This window comes from Geotrypetes seraphini, chromosome 6 (genome assembly GCF_902459505.1).
Source record: "Geotrypetes seraphini chromosome 6, aGeoSer1.1, whole genome shotgun sequence".
Taxonomy (NCBI): domain Eukaryota; kingdom Metazoa; phylum Chordata; class Amphibia; order Gymnophiona; family Dermophiidae; genus Geotrypetes; species Geotrypetes seraphini.
In genome coordinates, this window is record NC_047089.1 from 243,239,877 (window position 1) to 243,267,329 (window position 27,453).

The window sequence follows — 27,453 nt, forward strand, 5'->3', positions numbered from 1 at the left end:
CTCTCCGCCCATGAAACTAGGTGGGACACCTTGTTGAAAAACAAGAAGAAACCTCCTCCTCCTCGTCCATTCAGGCAACAATCTTCATATCAAAGGAGGTTTTCTGCTCGACCGGCTCAGCCTCATCCCCCTCAACCTCGCAGACAGCGTCAACAACAGCAACAGGCCCGTCAGCAACAACAGCCTACTGTAAAGCCTGCTCCTCAACCTAAGCCGACACAGCCCTTTTGACTCTCTTCTCCAGGGCATTGCCAGTCTTCCTCCCTCCTGTCCTCTACCTCAGCCCATAGGAGGTCGACTCCATGTTTTTCTTTCTCGCTGGGAAGCAATCACCTCCGACCAGTGGGTTCTTGCTATCATCGCCCACGGCTACTCCCTAAACTTTCAGACTCCTCCACCATTAAGTCTGCCAAAAGAGTCTGCTTCCAACAAGGCTCAGTCCCTCCTCCTTGCTCAGGAGGTTCAATCCCTCCTTCTTCTCAATGCCATCGAACCAGTTCCTCAAGACCAGCAAGGCCTGGGATTTTATTCCCGGTACTTTCTCGTACCCAAAAAGACCGGAGATCTCAGACCAATTTTAGATCTCAGGGATCTCAACAAATGTCTGGTCAAGGAGAAGTTCAAGATGTTATCTCTTGCCACCCTATACCCTCTTCTCTCTCAGGAAGACTGGCTATGTTCCCTCGATCTCAAGGAGGCGTATACTCACATCCCAATTCATCTGATGTCCAGACAATATCTTTGCTTCCTTGTCAACCAACATCATTACCAATACAAGGTGTTACCCTTCAGCCTAGCCTCCTCTCCCAGGGTATTCACCAAATGTCTGATTGTGGTCGCAGCTTATCTCCGCTCCCACAAACTTTCAAGTCTTCCCTTATCTGGACGACTGGCTCATCAAGGCTCATTCTCCTCTGGCCGTTCAGATTGCCACCAATCAGACCATTCACTTCCTTCGACTGTTGGGGTTCGAAATCAATCTACCCAAGTCGCACCTCATTCCAACTCAGCGACTTCAATTCATTGGAGCCATTCTGGATATTATTCGGATGAGGGCGTTTCTTCCTCCAAACCGCCTTCACACCATCCTTTATCTCTGTCAGCAGGTGTTCCAGCAAACTTCCATCTCTGCAAATCACATGATGGTGCTCTTGGGACACATGGCCTCCACAGTACATGTCACACCCTTCGCACGTCTCCACCTACGTACTCCTCAATGGACCTTAGCGACCCAGTGGTCCCAAGCGACGGATCCTTGTTCACAACTCATATCTGTGACCTCGTCTCTTCGACAGTCGCTTCTTTGGTGGTTGACATCCTCAAATCTATCCAGAGGTCTGCTGTTCCATCTACCTCCTCATCAACTGGTCATCACCACGGATTCCTCCCCCTATGCATGGGGAGCTCACTTGAACGAGTTCCAAACTCAGGGGTTTTGGACCGCCCAGGAAAAGAACCACCACATCAATTTCCTGGAACTCATAGCGATGTTTTACGCCCTCAAAGCTTTTCAACATCTTCTCTTTCCTCAGGTACTACTCATTTGCACAGACAACCAAGTGGCAATGTACTACATCAACAAACAGGGAGGGACGGGATCCCGTCCCTTGTGTCAGGAAGCTCAAAGGATTTGGACCTGGGCGACTGCTCGTCACCTATTCCTGAAGGCAGTCTACATCCAAGGGGAACAGAATTGCTTAGCAGACAATCTCAGCAGAATTCTTCAACCTCACGAATGGACTCTCGACCCCTCGACTCTCCAGTCCATCTTCTCTCAATGGGGCACACCTCAAGTGGATCTTTTTGCAGCTCCCCACAACCATCAACTGCCCCTGTTTTGCTCCAGACTTTACTCTCCTCACCGTCTGGAACCCGATGCATTTCTCCTGGATTGGACCAATCTCTTCCTTTATGCATTCCCTCCTCTTCCGCTCATGCTGCGCACATTATTCAAGCTCAAGAGGGAACAAGCCACCATGATTCTCATCGCTCCACGGTGGCCCAGACAGCATTGGTTCTCCCTTCTGCTTCAACTCAGTTCCAGGGAACCCATACCTCTTCCACTGTTTCCTTCACTACTTACACAGCATCAGCAAATTCTACTTCATCCCAGCTTACAGTCTCTGCACCTGACAGCTTGGTATCTCTCGGGCTGACTTCGGCTCACGCTCTCCTTTCTCAGCCTGTCCGTTCTATTATTGATGCCTCCAGGAAACCGTCTACTCTTCAATGTTACCAACAAAAGTGGTCTCGGTTTTCTTCCTGGTGCCTGTTACATCACCATAATCCCATATCTACAGCAGTGGGACTGGTGTTGGACTATCTTTTGTCCTTATCTGACTCTGGTCTTAAATCCTCTTCGATAAGAGTTCACCTTAGTGCTATTGCAGCTTTTCATGAGCCGATTCATGGAAAACCCCTCTCAGCTCATCCCTTGGTTTCAAGGTTCATGAAGGGCCTTTTCAATGTGAAGCCACCTCTTAAGGCCCCTCCTGTTGTATGGGATCTTAATGTGGTTCTTTCTGCGTTAATGAAGCCTCCTTTCGAGCCTTTGGCCACAACGCATTTTAAATTTCTAACTTGGAAAGTGGTCTTTCTTATAGCTCTCACTTCTGCCAGGAGGGTCAGTGAGCTCCATGCACTGGTGGCTGATCCACCTTTCACTGTTTTTCACCATGATAAGGTCGTCCTCCGTACACATCCAAAATTCCTTCCTAAGGTTGTGTCTGAGTTTCATCTTAACCAATCCATCGTTCTACCTGTTTTTTTCCCAAAGCCTCATTCTAATCCAGGTGAACAGGCTTTGCATACCTTGGATTGTAAACGTGCTCTGGCTTACTATCTTGATCGCACCAAACCTCACAGATCATCTCCTCAACTCTTTTTGTCCTTTGATCCTAACAAGTTGGGTCATCCTGTATCTAAACGCACCCTGTCCAATTGGCTTGCTGCTTGCGTTTCATTCTGTTATGCTCAGTCGGGCCTGACACTGGAAGGTTCTGTCACGCGCCACAAGATTAGAGCTATGGCAGCGTCTGTAGCTTTCCTCCGTTCCACTCCTATTGAGGAAATCTGCAAGGCTGCTACTTGGTCCTCAGTTCATACTTTTACATCTCACTATTGTCTGGATGCATTCTCCAGACGGGATGGACACTTCGGCCAATCTGTTTTACAAAATTTGTTTTCCTAATGGCCAACCTTCCCTCCATCCCTCTTTTTGTTAGCTTGGAGGTCACCCATCAGTCAAGAATATGCTGCCTGCTTGTCCTGGGATAAAGCACGGTTACTTACCGTAACAGGTGTTATCCAGGGACAGCAGGCAGATATTCTTGCGTCCCTCCCACCTCCCCGGGTTGGCTTCTTAGCTGGCTTATCCTAACTGGGGACCGCGCGCCTCTGTCGGGCGGGAAGGCGCACGCGCGGTGCGGCCTAGCTAGAACTTTCTAAAGTTCTTAGAGTGCAATCACTCTAAAATTGTCCGTACCGGGGCTCCGTCGGTGCCGTCACCCATCAGTCAAGAATATCTGCCTGCTGTCCCTGGATAACACCTGTTACGGTAAGTAACCGTGCTTTCTCACTGGGTTCCAGTGCTGTTTGCTATTTGAACTGCAGTGCTTAAGGTGTGCAGCTCAGAAGAGAGGTGTTTTTTTTGTGGGTTTAGAAAAAAAAAAATCCTATCCCTTACAATACAGGGAAAAAATCTTGGCAAATCATCAGATGAGAGCTGCTACTTGAAGCTCCTACGATGATATGATTTTGAAGTGCAGGGATTTTCATGCTGTGCATTGTGCACATATGTTGGTATGAGTTAATGATCGCGCAAACGGGGCTATGTGCACGGCTGCTGTTTCCAAGTCCTGCAAGAAGGCAGAGTTGTAGTTCCATGACAGAAATCGAGTTTTCTCTGGCTCTTTTCAAAACTTCAGGCCAATGAAAAGTTTGTGGGTGCTTTCTCTTTGATAACTGGTCACCACATCCATCATGAAACTAAGAGCACTGAGCACTTTCTCTTTGAAAAAGTCATCCAAGAAAATAAGTATTCCCATAGATTTAAACCTTCCTTTTCTGGAAACAGCATCTGGATAAACAGCTTAAAAAATTGCTCTGGGATTAGGTAAAATAAGGATTGCCCGGATCCCACAGACCTCGCACATTTCTGTGGCATGGGGTCTGCAGGGCATTTTAATACCCGCAGACCTCACAGTTCCCGCTCACCCTTAAGGTAAGCAAATTTTTAAGGATGTGAGGTAGAGATCCACGAGGTTCATTGGGCTGCAAGATCCTCGTTTTACCCAGTCCGCGAGGTTTGTGTGTTGTCACTATGCATGTCATGCACAAAATACATATTTTTTGTGGTGTTTTGGGGGACGAGTGACTAACTATATTTTTCTTGGGTCTCTTTTTGGTATCAAACAAAGTTGTTCCTTAAAGATCTTTTTCCTGTACATGTTCTTGCCCTAGATGGAAATACCAGGGATGGACTGTCATAGGAAAGGAAGGTCAGAGAGGGTGGACAGTGGATGCAAGGGTCAGAGAGAGGGTGGACAGTAGATGGAAGGGGTAGAGAGCGAGAGGGCAGAGGCTGGGTGGAAGGGGCAAAGAGAGATGACAGATGTTGCATGGAAGGGAGTGAGGACAAACGTTGAATAGAAAGAAGAGAGTGAAGAGAAGATGATTAAAGCAGAAATGACAAAAGGTAGAAAAAAAAATTTGTGCTCTACGTGGAATCAAGTAGTATTGTAACTATTGATTAAAGTTTATACATAGGAAATGGAAATAAGGTAGTTTTTTGAGACTAAACCCCTTTCCTCAGGTCAGGACAGGATACCATAACAGCTTTATACTGTACTGTCTTGAAGAAAGATTTGGTCTCTGAAAGCTAATTGAAAAATGGATTAGTCCAATAAAATTGTATTTTCTTATTTCTCATTATTTGTTTTATTTCTATTTGTTAATTTGTAAAGTGGTGATTGTTATATATCAGTTTTTTCAAATTTACATCTACTGTCTTTATATTTTGCACAGTAATAGGGGACATGTGTCACTCTTTCTATGGTGTTGCATTGTATGCAGAGTCTGGTTTCTTGGCAGTTCAGTTTAACTTTTGTCTACATATTTCTATTTTTAGTTTGTGATTATTCCATATTGGGCGAGGGTGTATCTGTGTTCTGTGTGTATAAAAAGGACATGGCTTTCTGTTAGCAATGACTGTACAGGATCAATTGACTGTGCAGGATCTGGCTTTAGTTTTACAATGTGTGTGTTGGTGTTTTAGTGCTCACTGCAGTGTTTAAGATGCTGCCTTTTTCTAGGTGCACCCTTGTTGTGTGACTCATGGATTATTACTAAAAATATCTTTTTTATATAGAGAAGGGTTTAAAAAAAATGATCAGCACTGGCTGTTATATATACTAGGTACGCCACAGGATTTAATGACCCTATTCTTACTTTACTGTTGACGTGGGCGTTGTCCCCCCACTACCACCACACACATTAACAAGCAGCTTTCAAATGACATTATAAGCAAATAAAAATAAAATATTTTTAATACATTGCTAATTATTACCTGAATCTTTACCTAAACTGTTTTGCCCTAGCTCTCACTTTGATCTTAATCTGCTACTTTATTATTTTGCTGTAGTGCAATCACACAGGTCTCCTTCAAGGCTCAGTAACACCTCTCCATAAATTATGTGGAAGAGGTCTGGAAGTGGGGATTGCATCTATTTCATATCCTCAGTGAGACCTCAGGAAGGAACCTAGTGATCAAAACATTATTAGAGGTGCTGTAGAGCTGTTTCTTTTATGACTGGATGAGCTATATTTATCTTTTTTTTTTAGTTGTTTAAATTAATGCAGAAATAAATGGCTAGATTGAACCTAATGACTTCATTAACGCATTTCCCTTTATAAACCTCTATACCATTTTAAAGAGGGCGCATATCTAATTATTTGCTTCTAGAATTGGATACTTCTTAAATTTAGTAAAAATATTCTGGCACAAGTGTCAAACCTTAAAAAAGGAAGTCATATTGAGCATTGGAAAACAATAATAATTAACTAGTAAAAATAGTACACATTTAGGGTTCCTTTTACAAAGGTACGCTAGCATTTTTAGCGCATGCACCAGATTAGCGTCCACTACCTGAAAAACTACCAGCTGCTCAAGAGGAGGCAGTAGCGGCTAGCACACGGGGCATTTTAGCGCACACTATTCCTGTGTTAAGGCCCTAACACACCTTTGTAAAAGGAGCCCTTAATTTTCTCCACTATCAAATTTCCCCACCCCACCCGGCTACTTTTTCATGCCACCCAGCTGGAAAAAATTTCTGGGGAGAACACTGCTACCCCTTCCTTATTTATACTATATCTCTTATATTTATGATGATTTTCTTCCTTTTAATATTAATTTTTATAAAATCTTCTCCACTGAATCTTCTCTTAAAACTATATTCATTTAAATTACTGTTCAATGTATCTTAAAATTTACTTAACTCAAATGTAGCAGGCAGTCACAGCCCAAAAGGACCCATTTCGCCAGAATTGCTGGCATTCTTAAGAGTTCACATAGGCTCCTGCATGCGATTACTAGGCTTCAGTGGAGAAGATTTTATACAAATTAATATTAAAAAGAATGAAAGAATCGGAATAAATATAAAAAAATAGAATAAAAAAGGAAGGGGGAGGTTTTTCAGGATCAATGAATGAAACTTGGAAGCTTGTCAGACTTAGCTGAGGTTTATTTCCACCCCCCCCCCCGCCCCCCTCCGTCACCAAGCAGGTTTTTGAGATCCTTCTCCTCCCTTTTTTTACACTTTATGCTTTGAACAATGGGATCTTTTTGTTATTTCTGAATTAATTGTGGCTCAAAGAAAAGAAATTAGTACCTGACAGTAGTTCAGAACTTCTGTAAGTATTCTCTGTTGATCTCCTGAATAGGAAGCTTCAGATACCACACTGCCCTAAGAAGTATGGAAAAAATATATATATTTTCTTTACATTTTCTCGACACCAGGATTACAGCGCTTTACAATTAGGACCTTCCGTTAAAGTAAGAGGTAAAAGTAAAAGTTGAACTTCTAATGATTTCTATGACACAATTTATGAAATGCCGTGCCCAGAATTTAACTTACACACTCGTAGTCTGGCTCATATTCATAGAGCACACTGTTGGTATCTTCATACTCAGGTTCTCTGGCCGTCGTCACCTGTACAGAGACCAAGTTAAACACATACTAATATAACAGCTCCTGAATACAGGACTCTGAATACATACTCACAATTTGCACACAATACAGCAGAAAAATACATCGTGTCTAGTAGAGGAAGCAGATTAACCTCCCGGCTCATGCGACCTTACTATGCAACTAATTAAATGAGTAACTTTCTTTCACAGAAATGCACCAAACTTTAATACCGACTAGACCAGGGGTGTCCAACCTGCGGCCCCGTGAAGTATTTTGTGCGGCCCCGGTCAAGGGCAATGCAGTGTTTTCCTCTGCTGCCCCCGGGTGTTTACCGTCTTGCCGGCTCCCTCCTCTGTCTTGCTGCAGCGTTTGCGTGTTTGTGCAGCCCCAGAAATTTTTTTTCAGCCAATGCGGCCCAGAGAAGTCACAAGGTTGGACACCCTTGGACTAGACTATTCATAACATTTATTGAGATTTATTAATCACCTTTATGAAGAGATTCACCTAAGGCAATGCACAGCAGGTATAATTCAACATAAAAGCTACAATTTTGTTAACAGCACAGTAGTAGAAAGACCAACTATAAATCCAAATACAACAAAAGAAGTAATGTCAAAATCAATAAAACAAACTTAACAGGACTACCATGACCCAGTTCAAAATTACACTTATTAGCAGCACTGAAATTCAAATGAGATATAATACATACTAAAAGGGACACATAATACTTTTACGATGCATCTGAAAAGCACATATCTCTAATCTATATCTATTCTTTTTTTATAATTTATATTCCGCATATCCTACAATTCTATGTGGATTACAAATTATTCAGGCACTCATGCATTTTTCCCTCTGTGTCCCAGCAGGCTCACCCTCTATCTAATGTACCTGGGGCAATGGGGGATTAAGTGACTTGCCCAGGGTCACAAGGAGCAGCATGGGGATTTGAACCCACAACCTCAGGCTGCCGAGGCTGTAGCTCTAACCACAGCACCACACCCTCCCACAATTCACCACACATTTCCATATATTCATCTAAGATACTGCTCTTTTGCTCTCCGTCAGTCTTATTCCTAAGTTTCCCCCTTTTTTATGGAATGTAATTATTTTTACAACTAAAAGGTTTGCTGCAAATCAGAACAGCTACACCTCTATTTTAAATGGTGTTTTTCCTTGAAGGACTGGACCCAAAGAAGGGTTATGAATACAAGTCAGTGCCCCACAAACATTTTTACCTGGCGGCACAGTAAACACTGTGGCTGGAGGGCACCCGGAAATGCCGGATGTCGACATCATGTCATCATCTGCGCAGGCGCAAAAGGCCCTCCATATGGGGCCCTGAGCAGCCAGTGGGGGGTGCTGGAGCAGGAGAGGCACCGGCACCTGCTGACTGCCTACAGGACATGCCTCTCGCCATGAAAAGCACGTCTGTAGGTGGTCAGCCAGTGCCTCTCCTCCTAACTGGCATCTTGCGGCACAAAGTTTGTGATACACTGATGTAAGTAGAAGTATTTAAAAATCAAACCTCAATATCTCCCCCCTCCAGATTAAAATTCAGTAAAGCCAGATATTTGCCTATACACTTCTCCCTCCGGATTCGCAGGGATAGGGGCAGAGCCAGACCGCGAATGGTGAAATACTGCGAATATCTTCTGGTCCGGCTCTGACCTACCCCCGCCTCCCTCCTGCCTTCCCCCCGGCATCCCGGCCTTACCTGGTAGTCTAGCGGGCTTTCGGGGCAGGAGCGATCTTCCTACGCTCCTACCCCGTGCAGATCGCCAATAGGAAATAGCTGCCGTGAGTTCCCGTAGTCTCTCGAGATTACGACAGGAACTCCTCACAGCCATTTCCTATTGGCTATCTACATGGGGCAGGAGTGTAGGAAGATCGTTCCTGCCCCGAAAGCCCGCTAGACCACCAGGTAAGGCCAGGATGAAGGCTAAACTGTGAGTTTTTTTCTTTTTCCCCCTCCCCAAAAAATCACGAATATGTGAAATCGCAGTTGCCGAACCCACGAATGGGGAGGGGGAAGTGTACAATATTGCTGCCCTGAAGAGGATTATTTTTGAGGCCATCACTGGTCAACCGAAATTCCTGCCAGCTGGATGGTTAGAGAGCTGGAGGACCCCCCTACTCTCTTAGAAATCCGATTCATATGAGGAGGAGTCAGGTACCAGGTTTTCTCCACAAAATCCACTTTCTGCTACCTCTTCGAAATGCTTGGACGTGGTGGAGGAGGCTATGTAAATCTTCGGAGGCCTCTCCGTTTCTGGTGGAGGACGGGAATTTCTCCCCAGAAATTGGACATGCCTGTTTTCAGGACTGTGTTTAAGCAACTTCAGGATAAATGGCAAATTCCTACTTCTCGGTTCTGGGCGTATTTGCAAATTCAACACTATTACAGTTCTCTTTGGGCTAAGTGGGGTGAGGTGTTGGGATAGGGCCCTCTAGACGCTCAGTTGTTCAAACTGTCCCCTGCAAGTAATCACCTATCCACATGGTACAGATTGCTGAAAATGGAGATTCCTCTGGATCCCATTACGGGCTGGGTACCAGCTATGATCCCTCTCTGTTTCTACAGTTATTCCATAACCTTCACACTATGGGAAGTTCTTTGGGTCTAAGGCAGACACGGGCCACTCCGGTCCTCGAGGGCCGGAATCCAATCGGGTTTTCAGGATTTCCCCAATGACTATGCATTGAAAGCAGTGCTTGCAAATAGATCTCGTGCATATTCATTGGGGAAATCCTGAAAACCCGATTGGATTCCGGCCCTTGAGGACTGGAGTTGCCCATGTCTGGTCTAAGGGAAACCCAACATTATAATAATAGTAATACTAACAGTTTATATACCGCAGGACCGTGAAGTTCTATGCGGTTTACAATGATTAAAAATGCTACAAATTGAGTAGAACTAACAAAGTTAAAAGCTAGTGACTAACAGCTCTAGAGATCAGTTATTGTGGAATAAGATTGTACAAATCAGCTATCTAAGTTCTTCAGGAACAGATATGTTTTAGGTGTCTCCTAAATTCCCCATAAGTATTAGCAAGCCTAAGTAGTTGTTCCAGATCTTTACCCCATAATGCTCCCTGATGTGAGAAAAGATGTTGATGATGTCTTTTAAATTTACATCCTCTAACCGGTGGAGAAACAAAATTCAAGTATGTGCTTTTCTTATGTCCACTGGTTGAGGAAGAGAAAAGGTCAGTTATATATTTAGGGGCTAAACCGAATAGTATCTTAAAGCAAAAACATCCAAACTTAAACTTCACATGGGCCTCCATCGGCAGCCAATGCAGAAGTCGGTAGGAAGGAGTTACGTGATCGAACTTCTTCAACCCCAAAATCAGCCTGACCGCCGCATTTTTGCACCAGTTGTAATCGCCGCATATTCTTCTGGGAAATTGCCAGATAGGCGATATTACAGTAATCAAGTTGGCTCAGTATAAGGGATTGTACCAGAATTCTAAATGATGAGACATCAAAATATGCTTCCAGAGAATGGGGAACAGCAATGGGACTTTGGGAGAGTGGCCTCTACACAAAGTATTTGAAGGCGGTGGACAAGTATACACACTCACTTTTGGAATGTTCTAAGCCAGTGGTCTCAAACTCATGGTCCGCCAGGTACTATTTTGAGGCCCTCAGTATGTTTATCATAATCACAAAAGTAAAATAAAACCGTTTCTTGATCATATATCTCTTTAGCTATAAATGACAATATTATTATTAAGACTTAGCCAAAAGGAAATATTTATAAGCTATAAAGAGTTTTACATCTTACAAAACTCATTTCTTTAATAAGACATTAACTATTTTTTCTGAGGCCCTCTAAAGTGTTTGAGTTTGAGACCACTGTTCTAAGCCAACATTGTGGAGACAGGCACTGCCTATTTTGGAGCAGATCATCGGTCGCTCCATACCCTGGGATTATTCTACATTTCTCCTTGGCGATAAGAGTCAGTGGGAACAGCTGGGACTATCTACTCCCTATCAGAAATTTTCACACACAGCCATTCTTTTGATTAAGAAGACCTTGTTCCACTATTGGGCGTCTCCCGATTCTGCCCCTGTACAGGGCTGGCTCCAAAAAATGCAAGAAATAGCTGGGGTTAAGATCCAAACTTATAGAGCCTCTTGAAACAGTTTAACTTCTGTGTATGTCTCCTTGTGGAAGGCCTTCCAGACCAGATGATTGGGGCTCCCTCAGACACTCTGTTTAGAATGCTGTTACCCGATTAGATACTGGGGAGAGGGTGGTATGAATGTGAGGGGGATGAGTGTTGTGTTTTTGGAATGGTGTGCTGTTGGTGGTGAGGAATTATGGATGAGAAATGTAGTGTATGATGTTTTGGGGAAGGGGAGAGGACTGATTCGGAGGAGTTGGTGGCGCGGGGGAGGAGGATCAGCGCGGGAGGGGCTTTTTGTTTATGAGGCAGGTTCTTACCTGCTAATTTACTTTCTTTTAGCCTCTCCAGACCGGCATAGGTTAATCTTATAAGCGGGTTATATCTCATCATGACCAGCAGATGGAGACACAAACTTTGGAACTGTACATATCATGTGAGCCCCCTCCCTAATTACTTCAGTCTGCTGAATAGCCAAGCAGAACTAAGAACTATACACAGAAAACAAACAAGACTTTGAAAAGGAATATCAACAAATAAAAATTGAAATGCTGTTGGAAAATGCAAAGGAACAAATGCAAATAGCAAAGGTCCCCAGCTCAACAGCTACGCCAGCCAAGCCACAGCCGCTGTTCTCAATCTCCCCGGCCCTAGAAAAATATTAGAACCCACAGAAAAACCAAAACCTGCACGCGCAACACCCACAAGAACACGACAAGATACAGGGTGGGGATCTATGCTGGTCTGGAGAGCCTAAAAGAAAGTAAATTAGCAGATAAGAACCTAATTTCTCCTTCTTTAAGAACATAAGAATTGCCGCCGCTGGGGCAGACCAGTGGTCCATCGTGCCCAGCAGTCCGCTCACGCGGCGTCCCTCTGGTCAAAGACCAGTGCTCTAAATGAGTCCAGCCTCACCTGCATATGTTCCAGTTTAGAAGGAACTTGTCCAACTTTGTCTTGAATCCCTGGAGGGTGTTTTCCCCTATAAGACTCCGGAAGAGCATTCAGGTTTTCTACCACTCTCTGGGTGAAGAACTACATCCTTACGTTTGTACGGAATCTATCCCCTTTCAACTTTAGAGAGTGCCCTCTCGTTCTCCCTACCTTGGATAGGATGAACAATCTGTCTTTATCTGCTAAGTCTATTCCCTTCAGTATTTTGAATGTTCGATCATGTCCTCTTTCAGTCTCCTCTTTTCAAGGGAGAAGAGGCCCAGTTTCTCCAATCTCTCACTGTACAGAACTCCTCTAGCTCCTTAACCATTTTAGTTCCTCTTCTCTGGACTCTTTCGAGTAGTACCATGTCCTTCTTCATGTATGGTGACCAGTGCTGGACGCAGTACTCCAGGTGAGGGGCGCATCATGGCCCGGTACAGCAGCATGATAACTTTCTCCTGTTCGTGATCCCCTTCTTTATCATTCCTAGCATTCTGTTCACCCTTTTTGCCACCGCCGCGCATTGTGCCAGGAATCAGCGATTTTCTCTGTATACACGTGGAAGTGGCAATTTCTCTAGGCAAACTGATGTAATTTGGGGGAGGAGCCAGCAAGCTAAAAACTGTGAATAATCGAAACCGCAATTGCTGAAACCGCGAATACGGAGGGAGAAGTATACATACACATCCTTCAATATCAAGATGGTTACTTATCCAGTCAAACATAAGGGACTTTGACCCTAGCATGGCTTGAACTGGTGTGCTAAGGCTTTATGAATCTCTCCCACTCCAGAATGAGCTACCTACCAGGTACTGATGATTGCCTTCCAGGTAGCTCACCTGTGTTATTTGTATCTGTAACCATGCTGTCTTGCTTCCTAGTTTCCAACTATGTCCAGTCTCCTTTTCCTGGTGACTTGGGATTTCAACCCTTCCTTTCGCTGTGCTCTTGGCCGATTTATCATAGTTCCATAGTCCTGTTCCCGAGTTCTGCATCACTTTCTGCTCCAGTATGACCTTGCTTGGGTCCTATGTAACCTGCCCTAGATGGTGCCTTACTCTTCCTGCATCCTATCTGATCGGATTCTTGGGCTTGACTTACACTTGTTGGGATTTTGCTTATGCCTTATGGGACTTGTCTTGTTCGCTTTGGAACCATAATAGCATGCTTAGTAATAAGCACCATTTACAAACTTCTCTGGATGTTTCCAGGCCCTGCAGGCTATCTACATTCTAAATAAAACAGGGTCTCCATATCCTGGAGGAGATCCCAACAGTGATAAGAGGTTATCCTGACAGTTTCCTGCTTCTGCTGAGAATATTTATTTTATGTCTGCGATGCACTGTAGTTCATACCAGTTATCAAGTCTCAGAAAAGGGGCTGATTGACAACACACAAGATGCTCCTCAACAGCTGCTTCACAATATACATAGATCTAAAACCTGTTTCACAAAAATGAACAAGCTAATAATGAGTCTGTGAAAACAGGCAACCCTCCCCCCTCCACCACACATGCACTTTTAAAATGTGAATGAAGCAAGAGTGCAATTGCAAAGAAAGGAAGCAGAATGTTAAAGAAATCTTAAACATCATCAATACAATATTTGGGGCATTTCATACCATAGAAGAAAGTCGTCTTCTTTTAGGTAAAAGCTCATACTCTATTTCTTCAGCACCGTGGCAGTCATTTTGCAGGCTGCTCGCATGACTCACTTGCGACAACACTGGATCACTCTCAGCTGATAAATCTCCTGAGGACCAAAGAAGTACAATGCATGAGATTTATATAATCTGTTTTAAAGCCTTAAACAAGGCAGGCTCGACACTTCTGACTTCTGAATGAAATATATTCTGCACAAGAGCAATCCAGTTGTACTACAGATAGACACATTTATCTGAAATCCTTGGAACCAGACATTTTGGAATTTTTCAGATTTAGGAATGGTAATCAGGAAGATTAGTTTCTGGTCATCACTGCCACTGTAGTGTACATTGTTTGGATAGATGGCCTTTGGGTGGTGTATTAAATTAAATAAACCTTGAAATCATCTCTGGGAAAAAGTGATTAAATTCACCAGAAACAAAATATAGTCAAATCTCAGTTTGCGAGTAACGCGGTTTGCGAGTGTTTTGCAAGACGAGCAAAACACTCAAGCAAATCGTGCCTCGCAAACCGAGCATTGACTATTTGTGAGCCCCCCCCACCGAACCAGCATTGCCCCTCCCCCCCTCCCCGAGAACTGGCATCGCCCGCCCGTCCAAACCCTTACTCCGATCTGGCACCAGCATGCAGCACCAACCCACAGGATGTGCCTCTTGCCGCTGGGACTTGAGGCTCCCGCTCTCTTCAAGATTCTTGGGGGGGGGGGAGGGCGATGCCAGTTCTTGGGGGGTGGGGGTGGAAGTGCACCAGTGGCCTCGGGGGTCTTTTGGGGATGTGGTAGGGTGGAAGCAAGCAGCACCAGTGGCCTGGGGGGGGGGGTGGAGAGGGAAGTGAATCAAGCGAGTTTCCCTTACTTTCTGGAACGAATTATGCTTGCAAACCAAGGTTCCACTGTATGAGGTTTTAATGAATTCTCTTAGAGCAAACTAATACACAGTCCAAACCCCATCCTTTTATGTGAAATTCTATTTTTTTAAACGTTATAGAAGTTTAAATGTAATTTTTGCGGTCTGCTTAGACATCTCCCCACCCCCCAGATGTAAAAATAACGCTCTCTCAACATGTTGATCTGCTATTTTAATCACCTTTCCTAAATATGGTCACAAATGGGGGTAGTTTTCACAAATTAATCTTCAGTTAGATGCTGCACAGATAAAACATGACCAAGCTGCTGAGTTATTTTCTGCGCCATAAACAATAACAGACACTTCCTTTTCTGCTTCTTGAGTTACCTATAGGGGACTTTGCAGCTCTTTTTGGTGTTTTCACAGTCCTCAAAAGTCACAGTATCACAAAACAATTAAAAAAGAAGAAAAAAAAAAAAAATCAGCACGAAGCAGACATGAAATTTGGTGTGCAGAGAACCCCAAGAAAAAAAAAAAATTGGTTTTCAGAATTTCATATAAGAGATTGTATACCTATATACAAAGTCAACTAAAAACATATAAAACATAGTAGATGATGGCCGATAAAGAACCGAATGGTCCATCCAGTCTGCCCAACCTGATTCAATTTAAATCTTTGCTGTGATAAATCTCCCCAGTTACAAGAGTGGACTTTGGTGCTGGATCAGCAGCTTTCCATGCTCATGAACAGAGTATGTAAAGATAAGGAATGGTTAAAAGTGGCTAAGGCTCTTCAGCCTGGAGAAGAGACGGCTCAGAGGAGATATGATAGATGTCTATAAAATACTGAGTGGAGTGTAATGGGTAAATATGAATCACTTCTTTACTCTTTCCAAAATTACTAAGATTAGGGGGCATGTGAGGAAGCTACTAAGTAGATTTAAAAGAAATCTGAGAAAATATTTCTTCACTCAACATTAAACTCAAATTCATTGTCAGAGAACGTGATGAAAGCAGTTAGCTTAGCAGAGTTTAAATAAAACATAAAAAGGGGGTGGAATTAGACGTAGTATCGTCCGGTTTTAAGAAAATATATTGGTAGGATCAAGCTAATTGGATAAGATATGCCAAAAATCTGACCACCACATATTCAAAGAATTAGGATAACCACAAATTATAACAAAATATTGGGGGAAACCCTCTTTCCTATCCAAAGAAACTCATCAAGTCAGCAAATAATTCATTTAAGAAAAAAAGAAAATTATAATTACTATATGAGAGTTGAGTCATATAGTGGTTCTTGCTATTTGGCTGTACATTTTGTTCCAGTGGCATCAGGCCTTGCATAGAGACTTCATTCTGGATATCCACTATCTGTGTATTATCAATAATCACTGTATCATCATCTTCCACTTTCATGGTAACAAAACCTGAAAAGACATAGGAAATACAAGATGATAAGAACAAGACAATGGAGAACACATTTTCAACATGCATTCCTAAGACATGCCTTAACCTTTTCCTATCGTGAGTCCCGGATGACGGGACATTCCAAAAATGTCGTTGCCATCGTATGTCCCGTGGCATGGGACATACAGTACATGACAGGAACACAGAATATTTGAATTTAAAGACTTATGACTTATTTACATTATGTTTACAATAGCCGTACATGATAACGGTGAATAATACAAAACTTTGCTAAAATAATGACGATTGGAACCAGCGTAACGTAAAATTTGTTACAATAGCTGCCAGTTTCACTTTGTAACGTTGGAAGGAAAAATTTGCAAATTCAACTGTCCTGTAAAAAAAGGTGACAGTAACATATGAGGTCAGAGAGTCAACTGCTTGCACAATTTTGAAAAGTACATTTTTTTTGAATGAAATAAGAAATTAACTTATTAACAGAAAAGTTGTACAAGAATGTAGCTGAAGTTTTGCTGGACTCTGAAAAACGTAGAATTTGAGAGCATATTCTCCAGTGACGTGTGTGACTTTCACAAGCCAGTTTTAAATAATCATAGTATTTGTTGGCACACTGCAGAACATGCGATGTGACAATCTATCAGTGTCTCGCAAACTTTTTCGAGCCAGGGACACTAGACACACCCGGAAATGCGTTGGTGTCGGTGTGATGAAGTCACAAGTATGCGTGACATTAGTGCGCCGCCGTCAGCGCATGCGCAAAGGCCCTTCAAACGGGCCTTGCGCTGAGAGAAGGACCTGCGCTGGAGAAGGCCCGGCGGAGAGAAGAGGGGCTGGCGTCGGGAGATTGCTTACAGGACGTGCCTCTCTTCGCGAGAGGCACATCATGTAGACCAGTGTTCTTCAACCACCGGTCCATGGACCAGTGATGGTCCACAGAAATTTCCTGCCGGTCCACAGGGCCAGCACGTGCATCAGGCCCAAAACAGTGTTCTTCGACCGCCGGTCCACAGTGCGATCGATGCGGCGTTATCTTTGAGCCAGCTCCCTCTTCCTCACTGACTCAGTGCACAAAGCCACGGGCAGCAGCTCCTACGGGCATCCTGCGCCTGAACCGGAAGCCTTCTCTCTGACATCGCAATGTCAGAGGGAAGGTTTCCAGATGAGGCAAGGGACATGTAAGGTGCAATTAGTACTATTATGGGGTGGGGTCTGGCCCACAACTTAGCCCAGTGTTCTTCAACCGCCCGTCCATGGACCGATGCCGGTCCATAGAATAATTATTTTATTTCTGCCGGTCCATAGGTGTAAAAAGGTTGAAAAACACTGATGTAGGCAATCAGCCAGTGCCGGCACCTCTCCACTTCCCCAGTGTACCGAGGCACATTAGTATGTGATACACTGCAAAATATGCTGAAAATACTGACTCTTTATTATCTATATTTCAATATGCAAAGCACCTGTTAAATATGACACATTTCATTTGTCATCTGTTGTCAATTCACTGGTTATGTGCGACTGTTCAAATCGATAAATCTTCAAATGAGTATAGAAAAAGAGAAAACTATGCAGTGTAAGGCCTTTTAATAAAACAATTCTTAAGTGAATTTAGTACCAGTCCACTATTCAGCTGTGACTAGGGCGAATTATTGTTATGTATGACAAAATGTTAAGTTTATGTGATTGACAATGTGTAAATGCAGAACCTTAGGAAGATAACATTTATTTAGCCACGTGTTAAGCAACATTTAGCTAATCAGTAACAATTAAGCTATTTTCTGTCACAGTTTTAGATTATTATAGTAATAGAGGCTCCTGGTTTTATTGCCAACTGGTTCAGGCGGAGATATGGCATAAAGCATATCCTGTTTCTTAAAAAACAGCTGATTCTGTTTGTCTGGCCAATGGTAATATTTGCTGATTTTATCATGACACTTCAAAGTGTAAGCCTAAGATCTGATTTAATTCATCAGGATACAATGATCCACTATACCTCACCATGCACCTGCTTCCAAAGACCCGTCATCTGAATGAAAAATGTTCTTCCTTGGTGAGGAAGGCAGAGCACACCTAGGGCTCCTTTTACTAAGGTGCGCTAGCGTTTTTAGCGCACGCAGATTAGCGCCCGCTAACCGGCTAGAACTAACGCCAGCTCAATGCTGGCGTTAGCATCTAGCGCGTGCTATTCCGCGCATTAATGCCCTAACACAGGTTTCAAGTTTAATAAAATCTTTGATTAATCGCTTAATCACATTACTAAGCGATGAACATTTTAAAAAAATTACAGTCTTTGGGGAACAATACAATACTTTAACAATTTTACATCCAAACGGACTAAAAGACATACTTAAACAGTAAACACAAGGAAAACGGAGAATGAAATACAAATTCCTTAAAGAAAAGTAAGACAATCAGGGTAAAACACGAAAGGCTTAGTAAAAGGAGCCCATAGCTTTCCTGAACAGCCTTACCAGTGTGGCACAGTGGTTAGAGCTACAGCCTCAGAGCTCTCAGGTTGTGGGTTCAAACCCCGTGCTGCTCCTTGTGACATTAGATTGGATTGTGAGCCCACCGGGACAGAGACGGAAAATGCTCGAAGTACCTGTATGTAAACCGCTTCGAGTGTGGTTGTAAGAACTACAAAAAGGCGGTATACAAGTCCCAATCCCTTTCCCCCTTACCAAGAGACTGGGGGCTTTTGTATGGAAGCAGTGTTTGTACAGCAGAGGCAGATGACACCCAAGGAGTTATCAGCCGACTCTAAATTTCTAATATATAGGAGACTGACTATAATGGTGATAATTACCAGTGAGGAGAAAGCGACTGACTCTTTGGAAAAAATGCTCAGAGAAGTGAAACTCTGAAGAGGGGGTGAAAACCTCCTCTTGAGGGAAGAGTTTACCGTCCAGTCATTGCATTAACTTGTAAAACATCACTTTCTGACCACTGGTAAAATGTTAAATTATTCTTGCAAGATCGACATGAAATGTTCAAAATTTCTTATACAAAAAATCTCTCTCGCTGGAAAAATGATGCAATGTACTTATCTGTGAGATATTCTTAAGAATCTTAAGGCTCTTAGGGATTTTTTGCATAAGAAATTTTGAACATTTCATGTCGATCTTGCAAGAATAATTTAACATTTTACCAGTGGTCAGAAAGTGATGTTTTACAAGTTAATGCAATGACTGGACGGTAAACTCTTCCCTCAAGAGGAGGTTTTCACCCCCTCTTCAGAGTTTCACTTCTCTGAGCATTTTTTCCAAAGAGTCAGTCGCTTTCTCCTCACTGGTAATTATCACCATTATAATCAGTCTCCTATTTATTATCATAGCTATTTTACTGACTAGTGTTTATACACAAGTCCCTGTATTTGCCCTTTAACGACTCTAAATTTCTGGCAGCTTTTTTACCGCATGATTTGCGCTTCCGAAGTTTTGCCGCCTCTCAAAACAACTCCTTTTCTTTTTCACTTCTTTTTGCATCCTGTCTACACCTTATGTGTCTTATTCTTTCATTCTCTTTCTTCTGAAAATTTGGATCCAGCTCCTTCCGTCTTGCTCGCCTGCGTCGTATCTTCTCTGCATTTGGCAGAGGCATTCTTAGTTCCCAAAAGAAATCACACAAAACAAAGAGATGCACTTTTGCAGCTTAAATGATCTACCGGCACAGCATTACCAGAATGCTATGTGGTTACTCGAGCAACAGAATATTCAGAGGAGCCCAGGAAAGTGAAATATCAAAGGAAACTATCATTTGGTGAGAAAACTGAAACGGGTAAATCTTTTCCTTTGATGAATAAGCCCCAAGAGGTAACTTTAGATTCCATATGGGATCTCGTAGCGGAACTCGCCAAATCTATAAATCCTCAGCTTGTACAGCTGGAAGATAAACTTAAAGTTCAGGAAAATGTTATTAAGAACTTAAAGGTTGAAATTGGTGATTCTAAGGCTTCAATAGTAAATGTTAATCAAGAATTAAAAGTTTTCAAACAAGTTACTGAGACATTACCGTATTTTCACGTAGATAACGCGCACCCGTGTAAAATGCGCACACGGGTATAGCGCGCGGAAAACACAAATTTATGTACAGAAATTTTTAAATACCGCGCACACCCGTATACCGCGCATGCTGCCCGACTCTCCCGTCGCCGCCCGATTCTCCTTTCGCCCGCCCCGACTCTCCTCTGGCCACCCCGACTCTCCTTTCGCCCGCCCCGACTCTCCTCTCCCCCTTGAAGTCCTGTCCCCACCCTGAAAGCCTGATGCCCCCCGACGTCCGATTCACCTCCCCCCTGCAGGACCGCTTGCACCCCCACCCTGAAGGACCGCTCGCACCCCCACAGCCTCCCGACAAATCGCCAGGTCCGGATGGCATTCACCCAAGGGTACTCAAGGAACTAAGGAATGAAATAGCAGAGCCACTTCGCCAAATATGTAACCTATCCTTAAAAACTGGAGAGATCCCGGAGGACTGGAAAATAGCAAATGTCACACCCATCTTCAAGAAGGGTTCAAGGGTTGACCCGGAAAACTATAGACCGGTGAGCTTGACCTCGGTTCCAGGTAAGATGATGGAAGCACTGGTTAAGGACAGCATCTGTGATCACATAGAAAACAATGGACAGCTGAGGGCAAGCCAGCACGGCTTCTGCAACGGAAGGTCGTGCCTCACAAACTTACTGCACTTCTTTGAAGGGATAAATAGCCAGATGGACAAAGGGGAATCCATTGACATCATCTACCTTGACTTCCAAAAAGCCTTTGACAAGGTACCCCACGAACGGCTGCTCAAGAAGCTGTGGAACCACGGGGTGGAAGGGGACCTCTACCGATGGATTAAGCACTGGTTGGCGGGCAGGAAACAGAGGGTTGGAGTGAAGGGCCAATACTCAGACTGGCAATGGGTCACGAGCGGAGTTCCGCAGGGGTCGGTACTGGGACCGCTCCTGTTCAATATATTCATAAACGACCTGGAGACGGGGACGAAATGTGAGGTTATCAAATTTGCAGACGACACCAAGCTCTGCAGCAGGGTTAGAACCATGGAAGACTGTGAAGATCTGCAAAGGGATCTAACGAGACTGGAAGAATGGGCAAAAAGTGGCAAATGAGCTTTAATGTAGAGAAATGCAAGGTCATGCATGTAGAGAAAAAGAACCCGATGTTCAGCTACAAAATGGGGGGGATCATTGCTAGGGATAAGTAACCTCGAAAGAGACCTGGATGTGTTGGTGGATACAACAATGAAACCATCGGCACAATGTGCATCAGCCTCAAAGAAAGCAAACAGAATGTTGGGTATCATCAAAAAGGGTATCACGACCAGGACGAAGGAAGTCGTTATGCCGCTGTATCGGGCAATGGTGCGCCCGCACCTGGAGTACTGTGTCCAGTACTGGTCACCGTACCTCAAAAAGGACATGGCAATACTTGAGGGAGTCCAGAGAAGAGCAACTAAATTGATAAGAGGTATGGAAAACCTCTCATACGCTGACAGGTTAGAAAAGCTGGGGCTCTTCTCCCTGGAAAAGCGGAGACTTAGAGGAGACATGATAGAAACCTTAAAAATCCTGAAAGGCATAGAGAAGGTAGACAGGGACAGATTCTTCAGACTTTGGGGAACCACAAGTACAAGGGGGCACTCGGAGAAATTGAAAGGGGACAGGTTTAGAACAAATGCTAGGAAGTTCTTCTTTACTCAGAGGGTGGTGGACACATGGAACGCGTTCCCGGAGGTTGTGATAGGGCAGGGCACACTACGGGGGTTCAAGGAAGGTTTAGATAAATTCCTGAAGGACAGGGGGATTGAGGGGTACTGATAAAATTAGAGATAGGTTATAGGAAAAGGCAGGGACCACTGAACAGGTCGTGGACCTGATGGGCCGCCGCGGGTGCGGACTGCTGGGCGCGATGGACCTCTGGTCTAACCCAGCGGAGGCAACTCTTATGTTCTTATGTAGCATTGGCACCAGATAAAAACTGGTTGCTCAGGCTTTTCTTTAGAAGTAAACAAAAATAATTTCTTGGCCTTGTTCCTAGATCTAGCATGGGATGCTCAGAGGCTTAGACGCAAATTTTTGCTTCAAAAACCTGGAGTTATAGCTCTAGGGGCAACGTTCTACCTTCGCCACCCATGTAAATGTGTAATGCATTCGCATGCAAAAGTTTGCCTTTGTTGATCCTTCCCAATTGACAACTTTCCTGTCAGTTTCATGTCTGGAATCAGGAAAAACTTGAGTGTCCTTAGAACGATTAGATACTCATAACTCAGCTAATCAGTTCCTTTATCTTATTGCTTTGTTTCTTTATAACTCGCTTTAGTATACCTTGGATCCTAATTGAGTACTTGAGCTGAATTTAAGCGTATTATTATTATTTTCTTCTTGTACGATAATTTAACTTTTTATTAATATTAACTTTTCTTGCTGCATTTGGTAAATCTTTATATTGCCTTACATTTATGGATGCTTGATATTTAATTTGAAAAAGTATAAAGAAAAAAAAAGAAATTGCAATGAAGCAAAAATGTTTCAATGCAGGTTGTTTACTGGAGGCCGTCTAATTAAGATAGTCAAATACAGTAAAATCTTGAATTGAAAATAACTTGGTTTGCAAGACAAGCAAAACATTTTATTAAATTTTAACTTGATATACAAGCAATGTCTTGCAATACAAGTACTTACAGTATACACACATCACAACTGAGCCGATGGTTCTTCTCCCTCTGGCTCTGCAAGTGTGTAGTGATTGTTCTAAACGAGCAAAGTCTTGCAATACGAGTACATACAGTATACACACGTCACATCATCACAACTGAGCAGATGGTTCTTCTCTCTCTGACACTGCAGTGTAGTGACTGTTCTAAACGAGCGAGGTCTTGCAATACGAGTACGTATAGTATTTTGTATTAAAGTTTTTGGGTTGTGGAACGAATCGTCTGAGTTTCCATTATTTCCTATGGGGAAATTCGCTTTGATATACAAGTGCTTTGGATTACAAGCATGCTTCTGGAACGAATTATGCTCGCAAACCAAGATTTGACTGTATGTTAACCGACAATTTGTTATATTATTAACTGGCATTTTGTGCTGAGGAAATGTTTGTTGTGTGTGTGTGTTACTGTCACACATGTAACTGAACATTACATGTATAACTTCCATTACATGTTGTTTCTGTTTAATGAGATATACTAATGCTAATATGTATACCTAAGTTTATTATTAATAGCTATTTTAAGAATAGAAACCCACTTGTTGGCAGTATCACAATTTATGTCAATTTGTGGTTATGTGCCTGAGAGATAAACATTATACTAATCATTTTAAGCAAAATTACACTTAAATTAGGGCTGGAACAATTAATATTAATAATTAATGTGTCAATTGTTTAACGATGCTAAATGGGATTAACACAGTCAGACCCATCTACATTCCTTCCCAGTCTTGGCATTCTTCATCAGACTGATATCACTTCCAGTGCACTCCACCAGAAGTGAAGTGAGACAGAAGACAAAGTTGACTTAGAGCCATATTGAGAGCTGCCTCTGCTGTCGCTGGTCTCACCCCATAGAGCCACCCTTGTCACCTCTGTCCTCCCAGAAGAGTGGCCTTGCTGCCATGGTCCACTATATTCCCTACACTACCACTCTACCTTTAACCTTTCATGGACTGCTGGCAGTGTTAGCAATTAAACCAGAGCGCTGCCAGCAGGCTAGCCAGCTCCAGTCTCTCATGTTCTCTTCAATCTCTGCTACAGTGGAAGAGGAAAGTTACATCAGCTGTTCCGGTGTGACAGGGATTGAAGAGACAATGAGAGACTGGAGCTGGTAAGCCTGCTGGCAGTGCTCTGCTTTAAATCACTAGTGCTATGAAAGGTTAGAAAGAGAGAGAGAAAGAGAGACCTGACCACAGGGGGGAGAAAAGGAAGGAGAGAGAAAGAGAGGTCTAACCTCAGTAGGGAGAGGAAGGAAGGAGAGGGGGAGCAGGAGAGAAGCCCAATCATTGGGGGGGGGGGGGAGATGCCCGACCATGGGGGAGGATACCTGACCAAGGAGGGGCAGGGAGAGATGCCCAACCATAGGGGGGGGCGGAGAGATACCCGACCACAGGGGGAGGGCGGAGAGATACCCGACCACAGGGGGAGGGCGGAGAGATGCCCGACCACAGGGGGAGGGCGGAGAGATGCCCGACCACAAGGGGGCAGCGAGATGCCCGACCACAAGGGGGCAGCGAGATGCCCGACCACAGCAGGTGGCGGGAGGGAGAGATACCTGACCACGGGTAGGGAGGGAAGGTAGGAGGGATTAAGACAGAGATACCCAATCACAGGGAGCAAGAGAGGGCAGGAGAAGGTAGAAGCACAGGAAGATTTTAAAGTAGAAAGAGCTGCAGATGGTGGGAGGTAGGATGATGTTTAAAAGGGCCAGATTCTGGAAACAGGGATGGAAAAAACGAGGGAGATGGCGACAGAGAAGATTGGTGAACATGGAGTGGTAGGGAGAGGGTACCCATGTAAGGGAATTGAAAGGATAGACAGAACACTGTGAGCCTTGCTCTATACAGGCCACCATACAGTCCTTGGCATGTAGTAAAGCAAACATACTGTAGATCTTTCCCACATTACTTCCAGGCCGAAGATGAAGGTCTTTCCTTACTGCTATCTACAGGATATTCTTCCCACTATGGAACAACTACAAGAAAGTGAATTCAAGCTACTTGCAGACTCAGTCGCTGAAACCACAGAAAGGGACTCTGGACCGATCTGGTATGACTGAAGGAAAGAAAATTAGCAGGTAAAGACCGAATGTTTCCTTTATTATACATCAGGCAGAAGCAAGAAAACACTTGCACTACATACACCTCATTAGCAACTCTTTTAGCCCATAGGGCCCAGGGAACATATACATCGAAGACCAAAGTCACATGAGCATACTATCTAGCACCACCAGATCTTTAGAAAACTGAACACAACCCTGAGTACACAGCATGACTCTGAAGCAGAACAGTTCTAACAAACATCTCAGAGTGTCCCGGTAGAAAGCAGGTAGCAGCCGACTCCTTCTTGGGAACAAATCTGAGCATCTTCACAGACTGACCCAGGAGACGGACCGATTGCTGCCAGTTTGGTGAAGCTTGCGTTTTACATTGACTGGTTTCATTGCCCCTAACGCAGACTGTGTACAGCCAAGCTTGGGCATCATTTTTTAATCCCCGGGACTTTCTATTCTATTCAAGTTCTTTATTTACCGCCCTATACATAAAGTTTAAGAATGGTTTAAAGTCTAATACAGTATATAAAATATAAAGAAAAATAAAATTTAATATAAATTCAGAACATGTAAAAATAACATTACTAAATAGTAATGTAAAGCTAACAACAAAAAGAAACCCGGTATTATTAATTTATAGTGTGAAATGTTGAGGAAAATAGCCAAATTTTCAGCATCTTAAGAAAAGAACTGAGGAGACACGCCCGGCTCTCCGGGCGGGAAGGCACCGGCGCATGCGCGGTGCGGGCATCTCGAAACTTTTAAGTTTCTACAAGCAACACGTGCTTGTGAGACGTCCGTATCGGGCTCTGTCTGATGACATCACCCACTAGTGAGAATACCTGCCTGCTTGTCCTGGGATAAAGTTAAATATCCCAATGAATCTGAAATTGCTGAGTGTAACGTATTCCAGAGGGAAGGACCAGCATATGAAATAGTTTTTCCTAGTAGTTGTCAAATGAATACACTGCAAAGTGGGAAACTCAAACAGGCTATACTGGGAAGAGCGTAGCACTCTGTCCCAGTAGGGTTCCTTCGATTTCTCCCTAAGATAACCTGGTTGAAAAAAACAAGACAGTAATTTGAAATCGATCCTTTCTTGGACAGGAAGCCAATGCAGGTCCGTCAAGACAGGAGTGATATGTTCAAACTTCTTAAATGTAATCAGCTGTGCAGTTGTATTTTGGACCTACCGAAGCCTTTTAAGATCAACTTTAAGGCGGCCCATGTACAGTACATTACAATAATCCAATCTATTGATTACAAATGCATAAACTAGCTTTGCCAGATTTTCCTTTGATAATATAGATCGCAACTGGCGAATGACACGAAAATGAAAATAGCATGACTTAACCACTACATTGAGTTGGTTTGCCAAACTCAATTCTGAGTCACAGAGGACTCCTAATGTTACAATTTCTGATTTCAAGGAATTATCTGTCCATCCGTTGTAGGTAGAATTGAAAGCAGATGCTGCTGTCTGGATATCCACAAAGCTGAGCATTTGTCGATATTAAGAAATAGGTCATTTTCCTGAAACCAGAGCCTCAATAAATCCAAACGATTATTCAAAATTTTCATGGTCTCAGACTGATCCATCTTCATAAACACTATGACTTGAATATTAACTGCGAAAAGGTGGAATTCCAACCGTCAAGTATTTGGTTAAAAGGATCAAATAAAGATCAAAAAGAAAGGGAAAAAGAAGTGACCCTTGTGGGATTCCAGTTTTAGGACATAAGGACATAAGAAGCGCCATCTCCGGATCAGACCTTCGGTCCATCAAGTCCGGCGATCCACACATGCGGAGGCCCAGCCAGGTGTACATCTGGCGTAATTTTTAGTCACCTATATCCCTCTATGCCTCTCATAAGGGGATGTGCATCTAGTTTGCTTTTAAATCCTAGGATGGTCGATTCCGGTATAACCTCCTCTGGGAGAGCATTCCAGGTGTCAACATTACTTTTTTCTGAAAACTCTGAATTCCATTGGACAATCTGAATGATTCAAAAAATAGGACTGTCACACTCACTCCAAACTTTTCCAGTAATTTAAGCATTTTAACATAAGAAACCGTGTCAAAAGCAGCTGTCAAATCAAACTGAAGTCACAATGCATCATAGCATGGATCACCTTTAACCAATATATCAATTATAGATGTTCGTAACATTTCTGTGCTATGATATTGTCTGTAACCAGACTGACAGCATTGTAGGAACTGATGTTTAAGAAAAAAAAGTCCAGTAGCTGATCAAATACTACCTTGTTAATAACTGCTGAGCAATAACAAGTTAGAAATTGGTCTAAGCAGAATAGCCATCTTCTTCAGATTTACCATTCTTCAAAGAAATGGTAACTATAACAAAGCTAATCAGGAATTATCCATTGATGCAAAGAAAGATTACCGTATTTTTTGCTCCATAAGATGCACTTTTTCCAGCCCCAAAAAGGGGGTGGAAATATAAGCAGGGCTGTGGAGTCGGTAGATAAAT

The 27,453-nt window shown here is 43.3% G+C and overlaps 1 protein-coding gene across 2 annotated transcripts in view; it reads right to left on the bottom strand.

Moving 5' to 3' along the window:
* BEND2 (BEN domain containing 2) overlaps positions 1-27,453 on the bottom strand; it is a 62,575-nt gene that overhangs the window by 29,216 nt on the left and 5,906 nt on the right. For both annotated transcript variants that reach the window (XM_033950404.1, XM_033950403.1), the window contains 4 exons: positions 16,036-16,194; positions 13,877-14,007; positions 7,134-7,208; positions 6,888-6,962 (listed from right to left, as the gene is read on the bottom strand). In XM_033950404.1, coding sequence (XP_033806295.1) covers positions 6,888-6,962; positions 7,134-7,208; positions 13,877-14,007; positions 16,036-16,183 — 429 coding nt within the window. In that variant the 5' untranslated portion in view covers positions 16,184-16,194. The remainder of the gene's footprint in view (positions 1-6,887; positions 6,963-7,133; positions 7,209-13,876; positions 14,008-16,035; positions 16,195-27,453) is intronic.